The 20971-nt window shown below is 42.9% G+C and overlaps 1 protein-coding gene across 12 annotated transcripts in view; it reads left to right on the top strand.

The window, feature by feature from the left end:
- USP42 (ubiquitin specific peptidase 42) overlaps nt 1–20971 on the top strand; it is a 74253-nt gene that overhangs the window by 28911 nt on the left and 24371 nt on the right. For 9 of the 12 annotated variants that reach the window (XM_058442550.1, XM_058442561.1, XM_058442540.1 and 6 more), the window contains one exon: nt 19318–19428. The exons of 1 other annotated variant lie outside the window; for it this stretch is intronic. In XM_058442550.1, coding sequence (XP_058298533.1) covers nt 19318–19428 — 111 coding nt within the window. Of the gene's footprint in view, nt 1–294; nt 419–11568; nt 11662–19317; nt 19429–20971 lie in introns of those variants that run through there. 2 more of the 12 variants (XM_058442568.1, XM_032755841.2) reach the window with 2 other exon arrangements.

The following is a 20971-nucleotide window of genomic DNA, read 5'->3' as shown; positions in this document are numbered from 1 at the left end:
TGTTCTGGTGCTATTAGTTACTAGGATTAAAAAAAAAAATCCTTGGTTTCTTTTTGAATAGTTCTTTACTTAATGGAGAATTTAAATTGGTTCTTTTAAAACTGATTTCTTTCTTCCCTCCAAAGAGCCAAGTAATGCTTGTAAAGAATTTGGAAAGTACGGAAAAACTTAAAGAAACCAAAGAAAAATCACCTAGAATCTCACCACCTACCTAAAGGTGTTTGTTAAACCAGAATTAATGCTCTGTTTGTCCTCATTTTCTCCCTTTCTAAGTCCATAATTCATTCCCCACAGACAGCTTTCCTATCACTTTTGTGCTTAATGAAAGTAGGGTGTGGATGAAAACCCAGCACTAGCACCTGGACAGCAAGAGAGAGGACCAAGACAAAATTCAGAAGCTCCCGGTGTCCAGAATTAGGTGCCTATCTTTTATGCTACTGGTAGTTTTTGTGCTTGCTTCCTCCCTCCCTCCCTTCCTCGCTCTCTTTCTCTCTCTCTTTTCCCAGCTTTATTGAAGTATTATTGATATATACCAGATTACACATATTTAAAATACATAATTTGATGCATTTTGACATTTGTATACACCCGTGGAACTAGCATCAAGATTAAGATAATGAACATGTTCATCACCCTCAAAAGTTCCCCGATGCCCCTTTGAAATCACCGTTTCCATCCTTTCCCCACCCTCCTGCCTGGCAACCACTGATCTGCTTTCCATCACTATAGATGAATTAGTTTAGATTTTCTAGAATGTTGCTTATGTGGAATTGTACAGTATATATTCTCATATTATCTTGCTTCCTTCACTCAGCATAATTCCTTCAACATTATTCCATTTGTGCCATGTAGCATCACTTCATCGTATTATTGAGTAGGATTCCATTTTATGGCTAGATCACAATTTGTTTCTCCATTTGTCTATTGATGGGCATCTGGGTCATTTTTCACTTTGTGCCGTTACAAATTAAGCTGCTGTGAACATTAGCAACCAAGCCTTTGTTAGGACATGTTTTCATTTCTCTTAGATAAATATCTAGGAGTAAAATGGCTTGGTCCTGGGGTGGGTGTGTACTTTAACATTTTAAGAGACTTCCAAACTTTCCAAAAGGGATTGCAGTGTTGTATAGTCCCACCACTGGTGAATGAAGCTTCCATTTGCCCCACATCCTTCCCAATACTTGGTGTGGTCAGTCTTCTTCAGTTTTAGCCATCTCCATAGGTGTGTAGTGTGGTAGTATTTTGTTGTGGTTTTAATTTGTACTTTCATGATGAATGATGCTGAACTTCTTTTCTTTTTTGTTTTGTTTTTGTTTTTGAACATCTTTTCATGTGGTTATTTGCCATCTGTATATTTCCTTTGCTAAAATGCCTGTTGAAATCTTTTGCCCATTTGAAAACTGGTAGTTTTCTTATTGTTGAGCTTAGAGAGTTCTTTATATATTCTCGATGTAAGTCTTTTATTATGTAGGCTGGGATTTGTCTTTTGATTCTTTTCAGTGTCTTTTAAAGAGTGCGTTTTTTGTTTTGGGAAATTTCATTTCATTTTTTTTTCTTTTTATTCGTTGTGCTGTAGGTGTTTTAAGAAATCTTGGCTGGGTATGTGGCTCATGCCTATAGTCCCAGCACTTTGGGAGGCTGAGGCAGGTAGATCACTTGAGCCCAGGATTTCAAGACTAGCCTGGGCAACATAGGGAGAACTCATCTCTATATAAAAAAAATTAAAAATTAGGCCAGGTGTGGTGGTTCATGTGTTTTGGGAGGCTGAGGCGGGTGGCTCACTTGAGTTCAGTAGTTTGAGACCAGGTTGGGCAACATGGTGAAACCCTGTCTCCATAAAAAATACAAAAATTAGCTGGGCTTGGCGGTGTGCGCCTATAGTCCCAGCTACTTGGGAGACTGAGGTGGGAGGATCACATGAGCCCAGGAGGTTGAGGCTGCAGTGAGCCATGATTGTGCCACTTTATTCGTCTGGGTGACAGTAAGACCATGTCTCAAGGAAAAAAGAAAAGACAAGAAAAAAAAGTCTTTGCCTACCTACAGGTCACAAATATTTTTCCTATACTTTCTTCTAGAAGTCTTAAAGTTTTAGCTTTTGTTTTTGGGTCAGTGGTCCATTTTGAGTTAATTTTTGCTTGTGATGTGAAGATGGAGCAAGTTTGTTTTTTTGCATATGGATGTTCAGTTCTGGCACCATTTGTTGGAAACATAATCCTTTTGCCACTAAATTGTCTTTGCACCTTTATCAAAAATCAGGTGATTGAATCACTTTAGACAGAAGAAAGAAAATCTAAGCCATATAAATACGATCTATTTATGGACTCTATTATGTTGTGCTGATCACTTGTTTATCTTGACACCGTAACACAATGTCTTGATTATTATATATTTTAAAGTTTTGTGGCCATCTGAGTAGCTCATGTCTGTAATCCCAGTGTTTTGGGAGGCTGAGGCAGGAGGACTGTTTGAACCCAGGAGTTTGAGACCAGCCTGGGCAACATGTCAAGACCCTGTCTCTACAAAAACAAATTAGCTGTATCTGGGAACTCATGCCTATAGTCCTAGTTACTTGGGAGGCTGAGGCAGGAGGATTGCTTGAGCCTGGGAGTTTGAGGCTGCCATGAGCTATGATTGCACCACTGTATTACAGCCTGAGTGATAGAGTGAGATGCTGTCTCAGAAAAAAAGTTTTGGAACCAGGTAAGTCCTCCACCTTTGTTCTTTCTCTGAGTTATTCTGTAGCCTGGGCAACATTGTGAGACCTCATCTTTACAAAAAATAAAAAAAATTCACTGTGTGTGGTGGCAAGCGCTAGTCCTGGCTACTTGGGAGACTGAGGTGAGAGGCTCGCTTCAGCTCGGGAGGTGGTGACTGCAGTGAGCCATGATTGTGCAGGTACACTGCAGCCTGGGCGACAGTGAGATCTTGTGTCAACCAAAATAAAAAAGTTGTTCTGGCTCTTCATGGTTGCTTGGCCGTTTGTATTTTCAAATGAATTTTAGAATCACTTTGTGAATTTCTACAAATAATCTTCCTGGTATTTTGATTGGGACTGTGCTGAATCTTTAAATCAATTTGATGTGAATCGACATCTAAACAGTATTATTTTCTGACTCACAAGCAAGGTATACCTATTTATTTAGGCCTTGTTTTTCTGTTGTTGTTGTTTTGTTTTGTTTTTGAGACAGTCTTGCTCTGTTGCCCAGGCTGGAGTACAGTGGTGCACAGTCACAGCTCACTGCAGCCTTGACCTCCTTGGCTCAAGGGATCCCCTTGCCTCAGCTTCGTGAATAGCCAGGACTACAGGCATGTGCTACAACACCTAGCTAATTTTTTTATTTTTTTGTAGAGACAGTCTCACCATGTTGCCCAGGCTGGTCTTGAACTCCTATGCTCAAGCAGTTCTCTTGCCTCAGCCTTTTTTTGTTTTCGTTTTTGTTTTTTGAGACGGAGTCTCATTCTGCCACTCAGGCTGGAGTGCAGTGGCGTGATCTCGGCTCACTGCAGCCTACGCCTGCCGGGTTCATGCCATTCTTTTGCCTCAGCCTCCTGAGTGGTTGGGACTACAGGTGCCCGCCACCACGCTGGCTAATTTTTTTGTATTTTTAGTAGAGACGGGGTTTCATCGTGTTAGCCAGGATGGTCTTGATATCCTGACCTCGTGATCTGCCCGCCTCGGCCTCTCAGAGTGCTGGGATTACAGGCGTGAGCCACTGCGCCCGGCCTTTTTTTTTTTTTTTTTTTTTGAGACAGAGTCTCGCTCTGTCACTCAAGCTGGAGTGCAGTGCCACTATCTCCACTCACTGTAACCTCCACCTCTTGGGTTTAAGTGATTCTCCTGCCTCAGCCTCGCAGGTAGCTGGGATTATAGGCATGCACCATCACACTTAGCTAGTTTTTGTATTTTTATAGAGATGGGCTTTCACAATATTGGCCAGGCTGGTCTCAAACTCCTGACCTCAAGTGATCTGCCCGACTTGGCCTCCCAAAGTGCTGGGATTACAGGCATGAGACACCGTGCCCAGCCTTTTGCCTCAGCCTTTCAAAGTGTTGGGATTTCAGGCATGAGCCACTATGCCTGGCCTAGGCCATCTTTAGTTTCTTGTTGCCCAGGCTGGGGTGCAATGGCACAATCTTGGCTCACTGCAACCTCTGCCTTCTTGGTTCAAGCAATTCTTCTGCTTCAGCCTCATGAGTAGCTGAGATTGCGGATGCCCACCATCATGCCCGGCTAATATTTGTATTTTTAGTAGAGACAGGGTTTCACCCTGTTGGCCAAGCTGGTCTCGAACTCCTGACCTCAAATGATCCACCTGCCTCAGCCTCCCAAAGTGCTGGGATTACAGGGGTGAGCCACTGTACCCTGCTGGGATAAATATTTTCATTAATTATTACAAAGGGTATTTTATTTTTAAAATTTCAACTTACTGATTGTTTATTGCTAGCATATAGAAATACATTTTTCAGATTTTGATCTTATATCTTGGAACCTTGCTTAAGTCACTTATTAACTCTAGTAGGTTTTTTTTTTTAAGATCCCTTAAGATTTTATAGACGCAACCATGTGATATGTGAATAAAGATAATTTTACTTTTCCATTTTCAGTCTGTGTAGGGTCTTTATTTATTTTTCTTGCTGTTTTTTCTGGTAAAGAGACCTCCATTGCATTATTAAATAGAGGTGATAAGAGTAAAAATCCATGTCTCTTTCTCAGCCTTAGAGGAAAAGCATTCAGTCTTTCACCATTAAGTATGGTGTTGTAGGTTTTTCACAGATGCCTTTTACCAGGTTGAGTTGTTTGATGCTTGAATGTTAAACCAACCTTGCATTCCTGAGATGACTCACGCTTGGTCATGACACATTATTCTATGTATTATTGGCTTTGATTTGCTAAAATTGTAAAACAATTTTGTCTTCATGAGTATTATTAGCCTATAGTTTCTTATAATGCCTTTTTTTTTTTCTTGTTTTGGCATTAGGGTAATGTTGGCATCATTACCCTAATGTTGGCATGTGTTGGGATGTATTTTCTTCACTTCTATTTCCTGGAAGAGTTTGTACAGAATTGATGTTATTTCTTCTTTAAATGTTTGGTAGATTTCAGCAGTGAAGCCATCTGGACCTTGCAGTTTCTCATGGACAGGTTTTAAACTACATTCTTCTTTTCTGTTTTGTTTTTAGAAGACAGGATCTTGCTCTTTTGCCCAGGCTGGAGTACAGTGGCAAGATCATATCTCACTGCAGCCTGCACCTCCCGGGCTCAAGCAGTGCTCCCACCTCAGCTTCTTGAGTAGCTAGAGGTGTGCATCACCACACACAGCTAATCTTTAAATTATTTTTGTAGAGACAAGGTCTCACTATGTTACTCAGGCTAGTCTTGAACTCCTGGCTTCAAATGATCCTCCCCGCTTGGCCTCCAAAAGTGCTAGGATTATACCACCATACCCAGCTTTCTGTCTTTTTTGTTTGATCAATCTGACCAGAAGTTTTTTAATCTTACTGATCTTCTCAAAGAACGAGCTCTTGGTTTCATTGTTACAGATTTCTGTTTTATTACAGTTTTCTGTTTTATTGATGTTTGTTGTTATTGTCATTATTCCCTTTCTTCTGCTTACTTTGGATTTAATGTGCTCTGTTCCAGTGTCTTAAGGTGGAGTCTTAGGTCATTTGATTTGAGATCTTTCTTCTTTTCCAATGTAAGTGTTAAATGCTGTAAATTTCCCTATGAGTGGTACTTTAGCTGTATCCCAAATGTGTTGATGTCATGTGTCAATTTTTTTTTTTTTTTTTTAAAGACAGGGTCTCACTCACTCTGTTGCCTAGGCTGGAGTGCAGTGGTGCCATCATAGCTCACTGCACCCTCAACCTTCTGGGTTCAAGTGATCTTCCCACCTCAGCTTCCCAAGTAGCTGAGACTATAGACATGCACCACCATGCCTTTTTTTTTTTTTTTTTTTTTTTTTTTTTTGAGACAGAGTCTTGCTCTGTTGCCACGCTGGAGTGCAGTAGTGTGATCTTGGCTCAACTGCAACCTCTGCCTCTTGGGTTCAATAGATTCTCCTGCCTCAGCCACCTGAGTAGCTGGGATTACAGGCACATGCCACCACACCCAGCTAATTTTTATATTTTTAGTAGAGATGGGGTTTCACCATGTTGGCCAGGATGGTCTGTATCTCCTGACCTCGTGATCCACCCGCCTCAGCCTCCTAAAGTGCTGGGATTACAGGCGTGAGTCACCGTGCCCGGCCTAATTTTTTTTTTTAAATAGAGATAAAGTCTCGCTAAGTTGCTCAGGCTTGTCTCAAACTCCTGGCTTCAAGACAGTTGTCTTGAACTCCTGGCGCCCGGGCTAGAGTGCAGTGGCATGATCTTGGTTCGCTGCAGCCTCCACCTTTCAAGTTCAAGTGATTCTCATACCTCAGCCTCCTGAGCAGCTGGGATTACAGGCATGCGCCACCACACCTGACTGATTTTTGTATTTTTTAGTAGTGATGGGGTTTCGCCCATGTTGGCTAGGCTGGTCTCAAACTCCTGACCTCAGGTGATCCACCCACCTCGGCCTCCCAAAGTGCTGGGATTATACGTCTGAGCCACTGCACCTGGCCTGTTATGCCCTCTTGATGAACTCACTTGGTTATCATTTATGAAATGACTCTCTTCATCCCAAATAATATTCTTTGCTCTGAAATCTACTTCATCTGAGATAAATTTAGCCACCCCAAGCTGGGCATGATGGCTCATGCCTGTAATCCCAACACTTTGGGAGGCTGAGGCGGGAGGATGGGTTAAGCTAGGAGTTTTAGACCAGCCTGAGCTGCATAGTGAGACCTTCTCTGTATAATATAAAATATTAAAAAATTGGGCCGGGTGCTGTGGCTCACGCCTGTAATCCCGGCACTTTGGGAGGCCGAGGTGGGCGGATCACGAGGTCAGGAGATCGAGACCATCCTGGCTAACACGGTGAAACCCCGTCTCTACTAAAAATACAAAAAATTAGCCGGGCGAGGTGGCGGGCGCCTGTAGTCCCAGCTACTCGGGAGGCTGAGGCAGCAGAATGGCATGAACCCCAGGGGGCAGAGCCTGCAGTGAGTCGCGATCGCGCCACTGCACTCCAGCCTGGGTGACAGCGAGACTCTGTCTCAAAAAAAAAAAAAAAATTTTAAAAATTAGCTAGGCACTAGCTACTCGGAGGCAGTAGCTACTCGGGAGGCCAAGGTGGGAGGATCACTGGAGTCAGGGAGTTGAAGGTTGTAGAGAGCTATGATTATGCCACTGTACTCCAACCAGGGCAACAAAATGAGACCCTGTCTCAAAAAAAAAAAGCCACTCCAGTTTTCTTTTTCGTTTTGTTTCTCTTTTTTTGGAGGTGGAGTCTCACTTTGTCACCTATGCTGGAGTGCAGTGGCATGATCTTGGCTCACTGCAAACTCTGCCTCCTGGGTTCAACTCTGCCTTCTGCCTCAGTCTCCCAAGTAGCTGGGATTACAGACATGCGCCACCATGCCCAGCTAACTTTTGTATTTTTAGTAGAGGTGAGGTTTCACCATGTTGGCCAGGCTGGTCTTGAAATCTTGACCTCAGGTGATCTGCCTGCCTCAGTCTCCCTAAGTGCTGGGATTACAGGTGTGAGCTACCATGCCCAGCCCACTCCAGTTTTCTTATGATTCATGTTAGCATGATATATTTTTTCCATCTTTCTTTCTTTAACCTATTTTTGTCTATATATTTAAAGTAGATTCCTTTTTTTTTTTTTTGAGACGGATTCTCGCTCTGTCACCCAGGCTGGAGTGCAGTGGCGTGATCTCGGCCCACTGCAATCTTCGCCTCCTGGGTTCAAGTGATTCTTCTGCCTCAGCCTCCCAAGTAGCTGGGACTACGGGTGTACCACCACACCCGGCTAATTTTTGTATTTTTAGTAGAGATGGGGTTTCACCATATTGGCCAGGCTGATCTCAAACTCCTGACCTCGTGATCTGCCCGCCTCGGCCTCCCAAAAGTGCTGGGATTACAGGCGTGAGCCCCCGTGCCCAGCTTTGAAGTGGATTTCTTATAAATAGCTTATTAATTTGATCTTGCTTTTTATCCAATAGTAGTCTCTGCCTTTTATTTTGAGGCATTATACCTTTTACCTTTAATGAGATTATTGGTATGATTGGGTTTAAATCTACCATCTTGCTATTTTTTTTTTCCTATTGGTCCCATTTATTCTTAGTTGTCTTTTAAAATCTTTTTTCTGCTGCCTTTTGGATTGATATATGATTTTATTTAATCTGCTTTATTGGCATATTTTTGATATATTTTTTTCATGGTGGTTACTTTAGGTTATATCTTTAACTTATCAGTTTACCTTCAAATAACATTCCACTTCTCAAGCAGGGTGCCAGTGGCTCATGCCTGTAGTCTCAGCTCTTTGGGAGGCTGAGGCGGGCAGATCACTTGTGGTCAGGAATTCGAGACCAGCCTGGCCAACATAGCAAAACCCCGTCTCTACTGAAAATACAAAAATTAGCCGGGTGTGGTGGCCCATGCCTGTAATCCCAGTTATTCAGGAGGCTGAGGCAGGAGAATCACTTGAGCCCGGGAGTCGGAGGTTTCAGTGAGCCGAGATTGCACCACTGCACTCCAGCCTGGGCAACAGAGCGAGACTCCGTCTCAAAAAAAAAAAAAAAAAAAAACCAGGTGGGACGCAGTGGCTCATGCCTATAATCCCAGCACTTTGAGAGGCTGAGGCTGGAGGATCACCTGAGGTTGGGAGTTTGAGACCAGCCTGGCCAATATGGTGAAACTTTGTCTCTACTAAAAATACAAAAAATTAGCCTGACATGGTGGCAGACGCCTATAATCTCAGCTACCTGGGAGACTGAGGTGGGAGAATCGCTTGAACCTGGGAAGCAGGGGTTGCAGTGAGCCAAGAACACACCACTGCACTCCAGCCTAGGCAACAAGAGTGAAACTCTGTCACAAAACAAAACACAATATTCTGCTTCTCATGTAATATAAGAACATTTTGATAATATACTCCATCTTTCCTTTCCCATCTTTGTGCTATTGTTGTCATGCATTGTTGTATTATTTTTTCCTTTAAATTCATTTTAAAAGTTTTGTTTTAGATAGTTTAAAGCTTTTAAGAAATCATTTCTATTTACCTGCTTGTTTACTGTTTCCACTGCTTTTCATTCCTTTTTATGTATCCAGATTTCCATTTGGTATTCTTCCTTACTTTTGTTTTGTTTTTTGATGTGCAGGGGTTATTTTACTTTGTTGTTGATTTTAGTTTTTGTTTTTTTTTTTTTGGTTTGAAATGTCTTTATTTTGCTTTTTTAAAAAACTCAACTTTTTATTTGGGGTAACTAGATTCACATGCAGTTGTAAGAAATAATACAGAGAAATCCCATGTATCCTTACTGAACCTCCCCCAGTGATAACACTGTAATGGAATATCACAAGCACAGTAGTGACATCGATATAGTCAAGATACAGAGCATTTCCATCGTCTACAGAACCCATCATGTTTCCCTTTCCCAAGCCCACTTGTGTCCCTGCCTTCCCCTTAACATCTGGTGACTACTGATTCTCCATTTCTATGATTTTGTCACTTCAACAGTGTTACGTGAATTATATAGTATGTAACCTTTTGGAATTGGCTTTTTCACCTAGCATAATTCTCTCAAGATTGATCCAGGTTGTTGCATGTATTAATAATTCTTTCATTGGTAGGTAGTATTTCATGGTATGGATACGCCACAGTTTCTTTTTTTTTTTCAAGAGGGAGTCTTGCTCTGTTGTCCAGGCTGGAGTGCAGTGGTGTGATCTCAGCTCACTGTAGGCCCTGCCTCCTGGGTTCACGCCATTCTCCTGCCTCAGCCTCCCGATTAGCTGGGACTACAGGTGCCCGCCACCACGCCTGGCTAATTTTTTTTGTATTTTTAGTAGAGACAGGTTTCACCATGTTAGCCAGGGTGGTCTCTATCTCCTGACCTCGTGATCTGCCTGCCTCAGCCTCCCAAAGTGCTGGGATTACAGGCGTGAGCCACTGTGCCGGCCTGATAACGCCACAGTTTCTTTAACTACTTTTCCATTAAAGGACATCTGGTTGTTTCTAGTTTTGGGATATCGTGAGTGGAGCTGCGGTAAACACATCCGAGTTGTTTCTGGTTTTGGGGGATTGTGAGTGGAGCTGTGGTAAACATCTGGGTTGTTACTAGTTTTGGGATATGGTGAGTGGAGCTGCTATAAACGTGAGTGTATATAGCTCTTTTTGTCAGCATGTCTTCATTTCTCTGGGATAAATGCCCAGGACTGCAAATGCTGGGTTATATGGTAGTTGCATGTTTGATTTTATAAGAAACTGCCAAAGCAATATATGACAGTCCAGCTTCCTTGCATCTTTGCCAACATTTGCTGTTGTCACTAGTGTTCATTTTACCTGTACTGATAGGTGTGTAGTGATAACTCAGTGTGGCTTTCATTTGCATTTCCCTAATGCTTAAAGGTATTGAACATCTTTTCATGTGCTTATTTGCCATCTGTTTGTGTTCTTTGGTGAAACATGTGTCTGTATCTTTCCCTCATTTTCTATCATGTTCTTTGTTGTTGTACTGTCAAGTTTTGAGGATATGTGGTTTCCAAATATTTTCTCCCCATCTGTAGCATGTCTTCATCCACTTAGTGGATGTTTTGCAGGCAAAGGTTTTTAATTTTGGTGAAGTTCAATTGGTCAGCCTTCAGTGGATTGTGCTTTTAGTGTCAAGTTTAAGATCTCTTTGCCTAGCTCTTGATCCTGCAGATTTTTTCCTATGTTAATTTTTTCCTATGTTAATTTTTTCCTGTTTTATTGTTTAATGTGTTACATTTAAGTCTGTGATCCATTTTGAGTTAATTTTTTTAGAGACTGAGGTTTAAGCTGAGTTTTTTTGTCTGGATGTCATTTGCTCCAGCGTCATTTTCTTGAAGAAGCTGTCTTTCCTCCGTTGAATTGCTTTTGTATCTTTGTAATCAAAAAGAAATCATTTGGGCATATTTGTGTGTCTGTCTCCAGGTTTCTATTCTGTTGTGATGATGTATGTGTCCACCACTCTATACAAGTCCTTCTTACTGTAGTTATGTAATAAGTCTTGTCATCGATTAGAATGATTCCTTCCACTTTATTCTTCAAAATAGTTTCAGCTATTCTAGTTGCATTGCTTTTCATTACAAATTATAAAATAATCTGTATATAAAATATTTTGCTGGGATTTTGATAGGAAGTACACTAAACTTGTGTCTTAATTTGGGGGGATTAACATCTTTACTATGTTCCTGAAGTCTACTTTATTCTTTATTAATGTAACCATTCCTGCTTTTTTTGTTGTTGTTGGTTTCTTTGTTTTTGAGACAGAATCTTGTTCTGTGTCCCAGGCTTTGTGCATTGGTGTGATCATAGCTCACTGCATCCTGAAAATCCTCAAAATCCTGCATCCTCAAAATTTTGGTCTCAAGCTATCCTCCTGCCTCAGCCTTCCTACTAGCTTTGGACTACAGGCGTGTCCCACCATGACCAGCTAATTTTTTTATTTTTTACTTTTGTAGAGATTTGGTCTCGCTGTGTTACCCAGGCTGGTCTCGAACTCCTAGCCTCAAGTGATCCTCCTGCCTTGGCCTCTGAAAGTGTTGGAATTACAGGTGTGAGCCACTGTGCCTGGCCCTGCTTTTTTTTTTTTTTTGTCTCCTTGAGATGAGGTCTCACTCTGTCACCTGGGCTGGAGTGCAGTGGTGCGATTATGGCTCACTGCAGCCTCCAACTCCTGGGCTCTAGGAATCCTCCATCTCAGCCTTTGGAGCAGTTAGGACCACAGGCATGCACCACCATGCCCAGATAAAAGTTTTTCCCTGCTTTGATTAATGCTTGCATGATGTATCTTTTTTATCCTTTTACTTTCAGCCTGCCTGTATCATTACATTTGAAGTGAGTTTTTTTGTAAACAGCATATAGTTGGTTTGTGTTGTTCAATCCATTTTGTCAGTCTATGTCTTTAACTGTCTGCTGCTCTAGGCTGGGTGTCCTTCACCCTCATTTATTTAGAACATTTACTTTTAAGGTGATTATTGATATTTTAAGACTTAAGGCTTATTCTGCCATTTAATATTTTGTTTTTTGTTCTGTTCTTTTTTTTATATCTGTGTTTTCTTATTCTTGCTTCTCTGTGGGTTACTTGAATACTTGAAAATATTTTTCAAAATTATATCATTTTGCTTTACTTGAGTCTATCTTTCTTTTTTGGGGGGTGGGTCGTGGACAGGGTCTCACTCTGTCACCTAGGCTGGAGTGTGGTTGCACGATCTCAGCTCGCTGCAGTCTCAGTCTCCCAACCTCAAATGATCCTCCTGCCTCAGCCCCCCAAGTGGCTTGGACTACAGCTGTGCATGACCATGCCTGGCTAATTTTTGTAGAGACAGGGTTTCACCATGTTGCGCAGGCTGGTCTCAAACTCCTGGGCTCAAGCCATCCTCCCACCTCAGGCTCGCACAGTGCTGGGATTACAGGCGTGCACCACTGTGCCTGGAGCCTTTTTAGTGGTCACTTTTAGGGACCACATTTACACACACATAACTTTTACCACAGTTTACTGGTATTGTCATTTTACTAGTTTGAGGGAAGTATAGAAACATTACTTCCCTATGTCCTTTACTCTTCACTAGTAATAATTGTTTTAAAATGTTTCTTCTAGGCCGGGCGTGGTGGCTCATGCCTGTAATCCCAGCATTTTGGGAAGCTGAGGCGGGTGGATCACTTGAGGTCAGGAGTTCGAGACCAGCCTGGCCAACAATGGCAAAACCCCATCTCTACTAAAAATACAAAAAATTAGCCAGGCATGGTGGTGGGCTCCTGTAATCCCAGCTATTTGGGAGGCTGAGGAAGGAGAATTGTTTGAATCCAGGAGGTGGAAGTTGCAGTGAGCCAAGATCATGCCACTGCACTCCAGGCTGGGCAACAAAGTGAGGCTCTGCCTCAAAAAAAAAAAAAAAAAAAAAACGCCAGGCGCGGTGGCTCATGCCTGTAATCCCAGCACTTTGGGAGGCTGAGGCGGGCGGATTACCTGAGGTCAGGGATTCAAGACCAGTCTGGCCAACATGGTGAAACCCTGTCTCTACTAAAAATACAAAAATTAGCCAGGTGTGGTGGTGCTCGCCTGTAATCCTAGCTACTTGGGAGGCTGAGGCAAGAGAATCACTTGAACCCAGGAGGCAGAGGTTGCGGTAAGCCAAGGTCATGCCATTGCACTCCAGCCTGGGTGACAGAGTGGGACTCTGTCTCAAAAAAAAAAAAAAAAAAAGTTTCTTTTATATACATTTAGAACCATATCAGACAATGTTATAATTTTTGTTTGAGAGATTCCTAGTTCTCAGTATGATGAGTGATTTTCATTTGAAAGCTGGATTTTAAAACAATTTTGTTTTTTGAGTCAGAGTCTTACTCTGTTGTCCAGGCTTGAGTGCAGTGGTGTAGTCATGGCTCACTGTAGCCCCCACCTCCTGGGCTCAAGCAGTCCTCTTGCCTCGGCCTCCCAAAGTGCTAGAATTGTAGGCATGAGCCACCGAGCTTGGCCATGGATATTTTGGTATTACCTTACAAGACACTGAGTCTTATCTAACCTTTGTTTTAGCCAGCTTGCTCTGACACTGCTCTGGCAGAGGAAGTGATGTCAGATGGAGTAGAAGCCCACATTCCCCACTCAGCCTCCGTTGGCACCCCAGGTGGGAATTGGGGATCGTTGTCCCTGCTGGGTGGAAGTGGAAGTTCCTGCTCCCCACATGGTCTCCATGGACACTGCAGTGGGAGTGGTTGTGTTACCACTGAGTGATGGTGACAGTCCTGACTCTGACCCTCACCGGGGGCTGGGAAGGCCATAGTGGGGGGAGAGTTTAGAGGTGGCTTTTTACTACTGGGTGGGTGGAAATCTGGGCTCCCCACGTCTCACGTGATTGTCACAACGTGGGGTGGGACAGGGTTTGTTCATCCAGTGTGGTTGCAAGTCCCAGCTCCTAGTATGCCTTCTCCACCATTAACCCAGTATGGGTTAGGGTGCCTTGCTACAGCCTGTTGAGTGTAAGTCTAGGCTGTTTACTTGCCTTTTCTGGTGTGGGTAGAGGTGAGGCCATAGTTCTTCTGTGGTGTTTTAATGTCTTTTGTATTCTTAGATGGTTGCTCAGGTGCAGCCACAAGAGGAGATACAGGAGAGGCTCAGGATGACAAAGATTTTATGCTCACAGGTCACACCATGCAGGGCCATGTGATAAGGACCCCTGAGGGGTCAGGAAGTAGAAGACAGGAGCAAGGGGAAGGCATTATTGGCCAGAGCCTTCGTTGAGGTTTCCGTGGGAAAAGCAGGGTAGGGCAGGGGGAAGAATTTGGGATTGGCTGGTTTGAATAATTTCAGTGGGCTCTAAGCCACAGGTGTGGTCCAGAGTTGCCTGGCACCTGGCCCTGAGATGATTAGGGCAGAGGAGTGTTGCCTCCTGGGGTGCACAGGCAGGTGGATGGAGAAGGAAGGGCTCTGGATGGTTAGTCTGTATAGCAAAGGCTTGCACGAACGCTGAGCCCTTTGCTACCTCTGAGAATTGGCTAGCCTGAGGGGCAGCCTCTCCCCAGCCAGAAAGATCTTTAGGATGTCAAAACATCATAATAATTCTTACAATTCCAGCAGTTTGGGAGGCAGAGGAGGGTGGATCACTTGAGTCCAGGAGTCCGAGACCAGCCTGGCCGGCACGGTGAAATCCTGTCTCTACTGAAATACAAACATTAGCCGAGTATGGTGGTGCATGCCTGTAATCCCAGCCACTCGAGAGAAGGGTGGGGGGATCACCTGAGCCTTGGGAGGTAGAGGCTGCAGTGAGCCGTGATCCCGCCGCTGCACTCCAGCCTGGGTGACAGAGTGAGATCCTGTCTCAAAAAAAAAAAAACAAACCAAACCAAAACAAACATCGTAATATACAGAAAAAAATACACACAGAAGCTGAAGTAGAGTGATGATTTCTAAAGGTTTCTGTTGCACGAGGCTGCCCCTTCCTCATCCTTTGGCTGGAGAGAGCGGGAGCGGGATTTTGCTGGGCTTGGTTGTCTGCAGTCGTTGGGGCTTCCAGGTTGCTGACTTCTTAGCTCTAAGTCTGGACTAGAAGAAGCACAAGGAAACCCCAAGAAACTCACCACCGTGTCTTCCTTGGGTCCTTAGGTCCCTAGCATGTCTCTTTCTTTCTCTACCTTTCACAGCCTTTTAAGGTTCATTTTATACACAATGGTCAGGATTTGTTGTACTTGGCAGGAGGAATAGAAAACTACCTCTACTCTGTCTCCCAGAAGTGCAAGTCTCATGTTTGTTTTTGAATGATGTTTTCATGGGGTGTAGAATTCTATGTTAACATTATTTGTCTTTTTTGAGACAGGCCGTCACTCTCACCCAGGCTAGGGTGCAGTGGTGTGATTATAGCTCATTGCAGCCTCAACGTCTTGGGCTCAAGTAATCCTTTCACCTCAACTTCCCGAATAGCTGGGACTACAGGCGTTCACCACCATGCCTGGCTAATTTTTTGTGGAGACAGGATTTTGGCCATTTTGCCCAGGCTGGTCTCGAACTCCTAGGCTCAAGTGATCCACCCGCCTTGGCTTCCCAAAGTGTTGAGATTACAGGGCAGCCACCACACCTGGCCCATTCTTTTTCTTTTAATACTTGAAAGATACTATTCCACTGTCTTCTGGCCTGTGCTGTGCCTGTTAAGAAGTCTGTTGTTGGTTTTACCTTTGTTCCTATATACATAATGATTTTTTGCTTTTGTTTTGTTTCTTGTGTTTTTTTGAGACCGAGTTTCACTCCGTGGCCCAGGCTGGAGTGCAGTGTTGCAATCTCAGCTCACTTCAACCTCTGCCTCCCGGGTTCAAGTGATTCTCCTGTCTTAGCCTCCCGAGTAGCTAGGGTTACAGGCGCACACCACCATGCCCAAGTAATTTTTTGTATTTTTAGTAGAGATGGGGTTTCACCATGTTAGCCAGGCTGGTCTTGAACTGACCTCAAGTGATCCACCCACCTCAGCCTCACAGAGTGCTGGGATTACAGGCGTGAGCCACCAAGCCAGCCTATGTAATGTTTTTTTTTGTTTGTTTGTTTGTTTGTTTTTTTGAGACGGAGTTTCGCTCTGTTGCCCAGGCTGGAGTGCAGCAGCGGGATCTCGGCCCACTGCAACCTCTGCCTCCTGGGTTCACACCATTCTCCTGCCTTAGCCTCCTGAGTAGCTGGGACCACAGGTGCGTGCCACCACGCCCGGCTAATTTTTTGTATTTTTAGTAGAGATGGAGTTTCACTGTGTTAGCTAGGATGGTCTCAATTTCCTACCTTGTGGTCCGCCCGCCTTGGCCTCCCAAAGTGCTGGGATTACAGGCATGAGCCACCGCGCCTGGCCCAGCCTACGTAATGTTTTTATCTGCAGTGCTTTTAAGATTTTTATTACTGGTTGTAAGCAGTGGTCCTTTGTGTGATTTTCTTCATGTTTCTACTACTGGAATTTGTTGAGGTTCTTAGATCTGTACATGTATTATTTCTGTCAAATTTGGACAACTTTCAGTGACTTTTGAAAACTTAATAACTTTTTTTGGTGTAAGTTCTTTTGAATATTAATATAGACTCGTGTGAACTGATAGCTCAGTCAGGATACGAAACCATGCCTCTTCCCAAAAACCTCCTTTGTGCTTTTCTTTTGTAGATAATTGTTATTTCTTGAAATATTTCTGCTGTCCTTTTACCTTCAGACTCTAATGATGTATATCAGGGGCAACTTAAAATTGTCCCATAGCTTATTGGTATGCTGTGTTGTTGTTATTTTGAGATTTTCTCTCTTTATGTTTTATTATGGATATTTTCTACCTACCCATAATGAATATCTTCAAGTTCACTAATCTTTTCTTCTGTGGTGTCTAATCTGTTATTAATTACATCTTGTGTTTTTGTTATTGTTGTTGTTTTTGTTTTTTTGAAACAGGATCTTATTCTGTCACCCAGGCTGGAGTGCAGTGGTGCTATCATAGCTTACTGCAACCTCCAACTGCTGGGCACAGGTGGTCCTCTCATCCCACGTCAGCCTCTGGAGTAGCTGAGACTACAAGCACGTGCCACCACACCTGGCTAATTTTTGTATTTTTAGTAGAGATGGGGTTTTTCTGTGTTGCCCAGGCTGGTGTCAAACTCCTGGGCTCAAGCGGTCCGCCTGCCTCGGCCTCCTGAAGTGCTGGGATGACAGGCGTGAGCCACTGCACCTGGTGCATCTGGTGTATTTTTCATCCCAGAGATTCTACTGTTCATGTGTATAAGCAGATTTGCATCTATTTCCATGTTTCTTCTTTATTTTTTTTTTTGAGGCAGAGTCTCGGTCTGTCGCCCAGGCTGGAGTGCAGTGGCACGATCTCAGCTCACTGCAAGCTCCACTTCCCGGGTTCACGTCATTCTCTTGCCTCAGCCTCCCAAGTAGCTGGGACTACAGGTGCCCGCCACCACGCCATGCTAATTTTTTTGTATTTTTAGCAGAGACGAGGTTTCACCGTGTTAGCCAGGATGGTCTCGATCTCCTGACCTCGTGATCTGTCTGCCTCAGCTTCCCAAAGTGCTGGGATTACAGGCGTGAGCCACCGCGCCCGGCCACCATGTTTCTTCTTAATATGTTCTTCCATTTTTCATTTCCTTGAACATAGGAATATATTTGTAATATCCTTTTTAAAGTTATTGTCTTCTGATTATATTTTCTGTGTTATTTCTGGGTCTTTTTCTATTTATTTTCTCCTTGTTACTGGTCATTCCTGCATCTTCGCGTGCCTTGTACTGTTTGATTGGATGCCAGACAGAATGAATTTTATGTTGTTGGGTGCTGGGATTTTTGTATTTCTTTAAAAAATATTTTTGAGCTTTATTGCAGGACAGAGTTAATTGGGAATATAGTTTGATCCTTTTGTTTTAAGCGTTATTAGGTGCATCTGGGCAGCCTTCAGTCAGGCAGTTTCTCAGCCTTGGTGCTGTTGACACTTTGAGTGATTCTTTGTTGTGAGGGGCTGTCCTGTGCATTTGAGGCTGTTTAGCAGCATCCCTGGCTTCTACCCACTAGATGCTGTAGCATCACTTAGCATGCGCTAAGAATGATTTTTACATTTTTAGAAAGTTGTAAAAAAAAGATATGCCATAGAGACCACCATCTGTGGCCAGCAACATCAGAGTATTTACACAGAGATATTTTCTTTTTTCTTTTCTTTGTTTTTTTTTTGAGACGGGGTCTCGCTCTGTTGCCCAGGCTGTAGTGCAGTGGTGTGATCACAGCTTACTGCATCCTCAGCCTCCCTGGGATCAGGTGATCCTCCTGCCTCAGCCTCCTGCGTAGCTGAGATTACAGGCTTGTGCCACCACACTGGGCTAATTTTCTTTTTATTTTTTGTAGAGACGGTTTGACCATGTTGCCCAGGCTAGTCTCAAACCCTTGGCCCCAAGAGATGCACCCACCTCAGCTTCCCAGAGTGCTGAGATGATAGGCATGAGCCATGGCGCCTGGCTTCCACAGTGATGTCTCATCCCTGTTGTGGGAGACTTTCTTTTAGTATTTGAGATAAATGGTGGTATGAGGGAAGAAACCTTGCTTTTCCAGTATAGAAGTAGCTAGGAGCACTGGCTTTCAAATTTGAAAGAGTATGATTTGAATCCAATTATGTGTCTGTCACATAATAACTCTTTGACATGGGGCAAACTTTTAAACTCTCTGAGCCTTTTTCCTTTCTTGTGAAAGAGAGCTAATATGTACTTATCACTTACGTTTGTTAGATAAGTAAATGAGGCCGGGGTGGTGGCTCACAGCTATAATCCCAGCACTTTGGGAGGCCGAGGTGGGCGGATTGCCTGAGGTCAGGATTTCGAGGCCAGCCTGGCTAACATGGTGAAACCCCATCTCTACTAAAAATACAAAAAAAATTAGCTGGGTGTGGTGGCGCACGTAGTAGTCCCAGCTACTTGGGAGGCTGTGGCAGGCAAATCGCTTGGACCCGGGAAGGCTGAGGTTGCAATGAGCCAAGGTCACACCGCTGCACTCCGGCCTGGGCGACAGACGACAGACAGAGACTCCATCTCAAAAAAAAAAAAAAAAAAAAAAAAAAAGAACAAAGAAAAGTAAATGAAAATGCATAAAACTAGATAGCTCAAGGCATGCATATAGCAGCTATTATTTCATTTCAGGTGTGTGCCCCTGATTTGTAATTAGCCTTGATATGTGTATATAGTTGTGTTTTGCTAATTTGGAGGATTATCATCTATCTTTCAGGTCATGCAGAAGGCTTTTGTATGATGTGTACAATGCAAGCACATATTACCCAGGCACTCAGTAATCCTGGGGACGTTATTAAACCAATGTTTGTCATCAATGAGATGCGGCGTAAGTATTAACTATTGTAGTTTTATATTCGTATTTATTACCTATACTTTTTTTTTTTTTTTTTTTGAGACAGAGTCTTGCTCTGTCACCTAGGCTGGAATGTAGTGGCACTATCTTGGCTCACCGCAGCCTCCACCTCCCAGGTTCAAACGATTCTCCTGTCTCAGCCTCTCGAGTAGCTGAGATCACAGGCATGTACCACTACACCAGGCTAATTTTGTACTTTAGGTATACAGATGGGGTTTCTCCATGTTGGTCAGGCTGGTCTCGAACTCCTGACCTCAGGTGGTCCACCTGCCTCCGCCTCCCAAAGTGCTGGGATTACAGGTGTGAGCCACCATGCCTGGCCTATTACCTAGTTATTCTTAATGTCCAACTGGTGAAAAAACCGAACCCCTCATGTATTAGAAAACAAGTATGTTTTGTCATACGTGGCTATGTCTTTAATAACAAATTTTTAGTGAAACATTTGCTATATAAACACATTTTGAAACTTGAAAGCAAAAGATGACAATATATTAAAGACTATTTAATATAACAAATTTTAAACTATTAAAAATCAATATGTTAAAATAATTGGTAAGTTTTATAGTGTCTTTGCTCTGACACTTGGATTTCTATGCTTGGTAATACTAATTCTGATATGCTCTCATAGGTTTTTGTAAACAGTTTTTAATTAGTTTCAGTTTGGTGAATGAATAAGTATACTATACACAGTGACAGAAATTGTCAAAATAAAGTTAATTAGGCTACTCTGGACACACTGCCTGTGGATTAGCCCTGCTCTGCAAGCAGCAGTAAAAATAAAATAAATAAGAAATAAATAAGGTTAATTCTCTTTTTTCGGTTCTTCTTTTTTTTTTTTTTTCAAGTGAGACTGTGTCTCACTATTTTGCCCAGGCTAGTCTTGAACTCCTGGCTCAAGTGATCCTCCTGCCCCAGTTGAGTAGCTGGGATTACAGATGTGCACCACTGTGCCCAACTTAATTACAGTCTTAAAAGAATATATACTCAGAGCTTAGCAAATTTGTGGATAAATTTTACTTTTTTCTATTTAATTTTTAAATTTTAAATGGGTAGGTGCATGAAATTTTCTTACATACTTTGTGTTTTTGCAGTAAACTTTTGTATCATGTTAATTGAGTTGGAATAAAAAATGCATACAAACAAAACTCTTAATCTGGCATCTAACGGGGTAATTATAGGGATGTGTAATAATACAGTAACAAACTGTAATCTTTTTGCCTAGAAAGCCACTGAAGATTAAAGAGGTCTTATGTTATTCCTTGGCATTATTGATAGACCACAACAGAGAAGCCAAAAACCTTTGAAATATTGTTGAAGCCTGGCAAAATTTAGCCAGGCAGGTTTGGATTGTTTATACATGCATGCATGCATGCATGCATGCATGCATTCATTCATTCATTCATTCATTCATTCATTCGAGATGGAGTCTCGCTCTGTCGCCCAGCCTGGAGTGCAGTGGCGTGATCTTGGCTCACTACAACCTCTGCCTCTCGGTTTCAAGTGATTCTCCTGCCTC

This window comes from Hylobates moloch, unplaced genomic scaffold, assembly GCF_009828535.3.
Source record: "Hylobates moloch isolate HMO894 unplaced genomic scaffold, HMol_V3 SCAFFOLD_1, whole genome shotgun sequence".
NCBI lineage: Eukaryota > Metazoa > Chordata > Mammalia > Primates > Hylobatidae > Hylobates > Hylobates moloch.
Note: the sequence above shows the minus strand (reverse complement) of the source record. Positions and strands in the feature narration are given on the sequence as shown.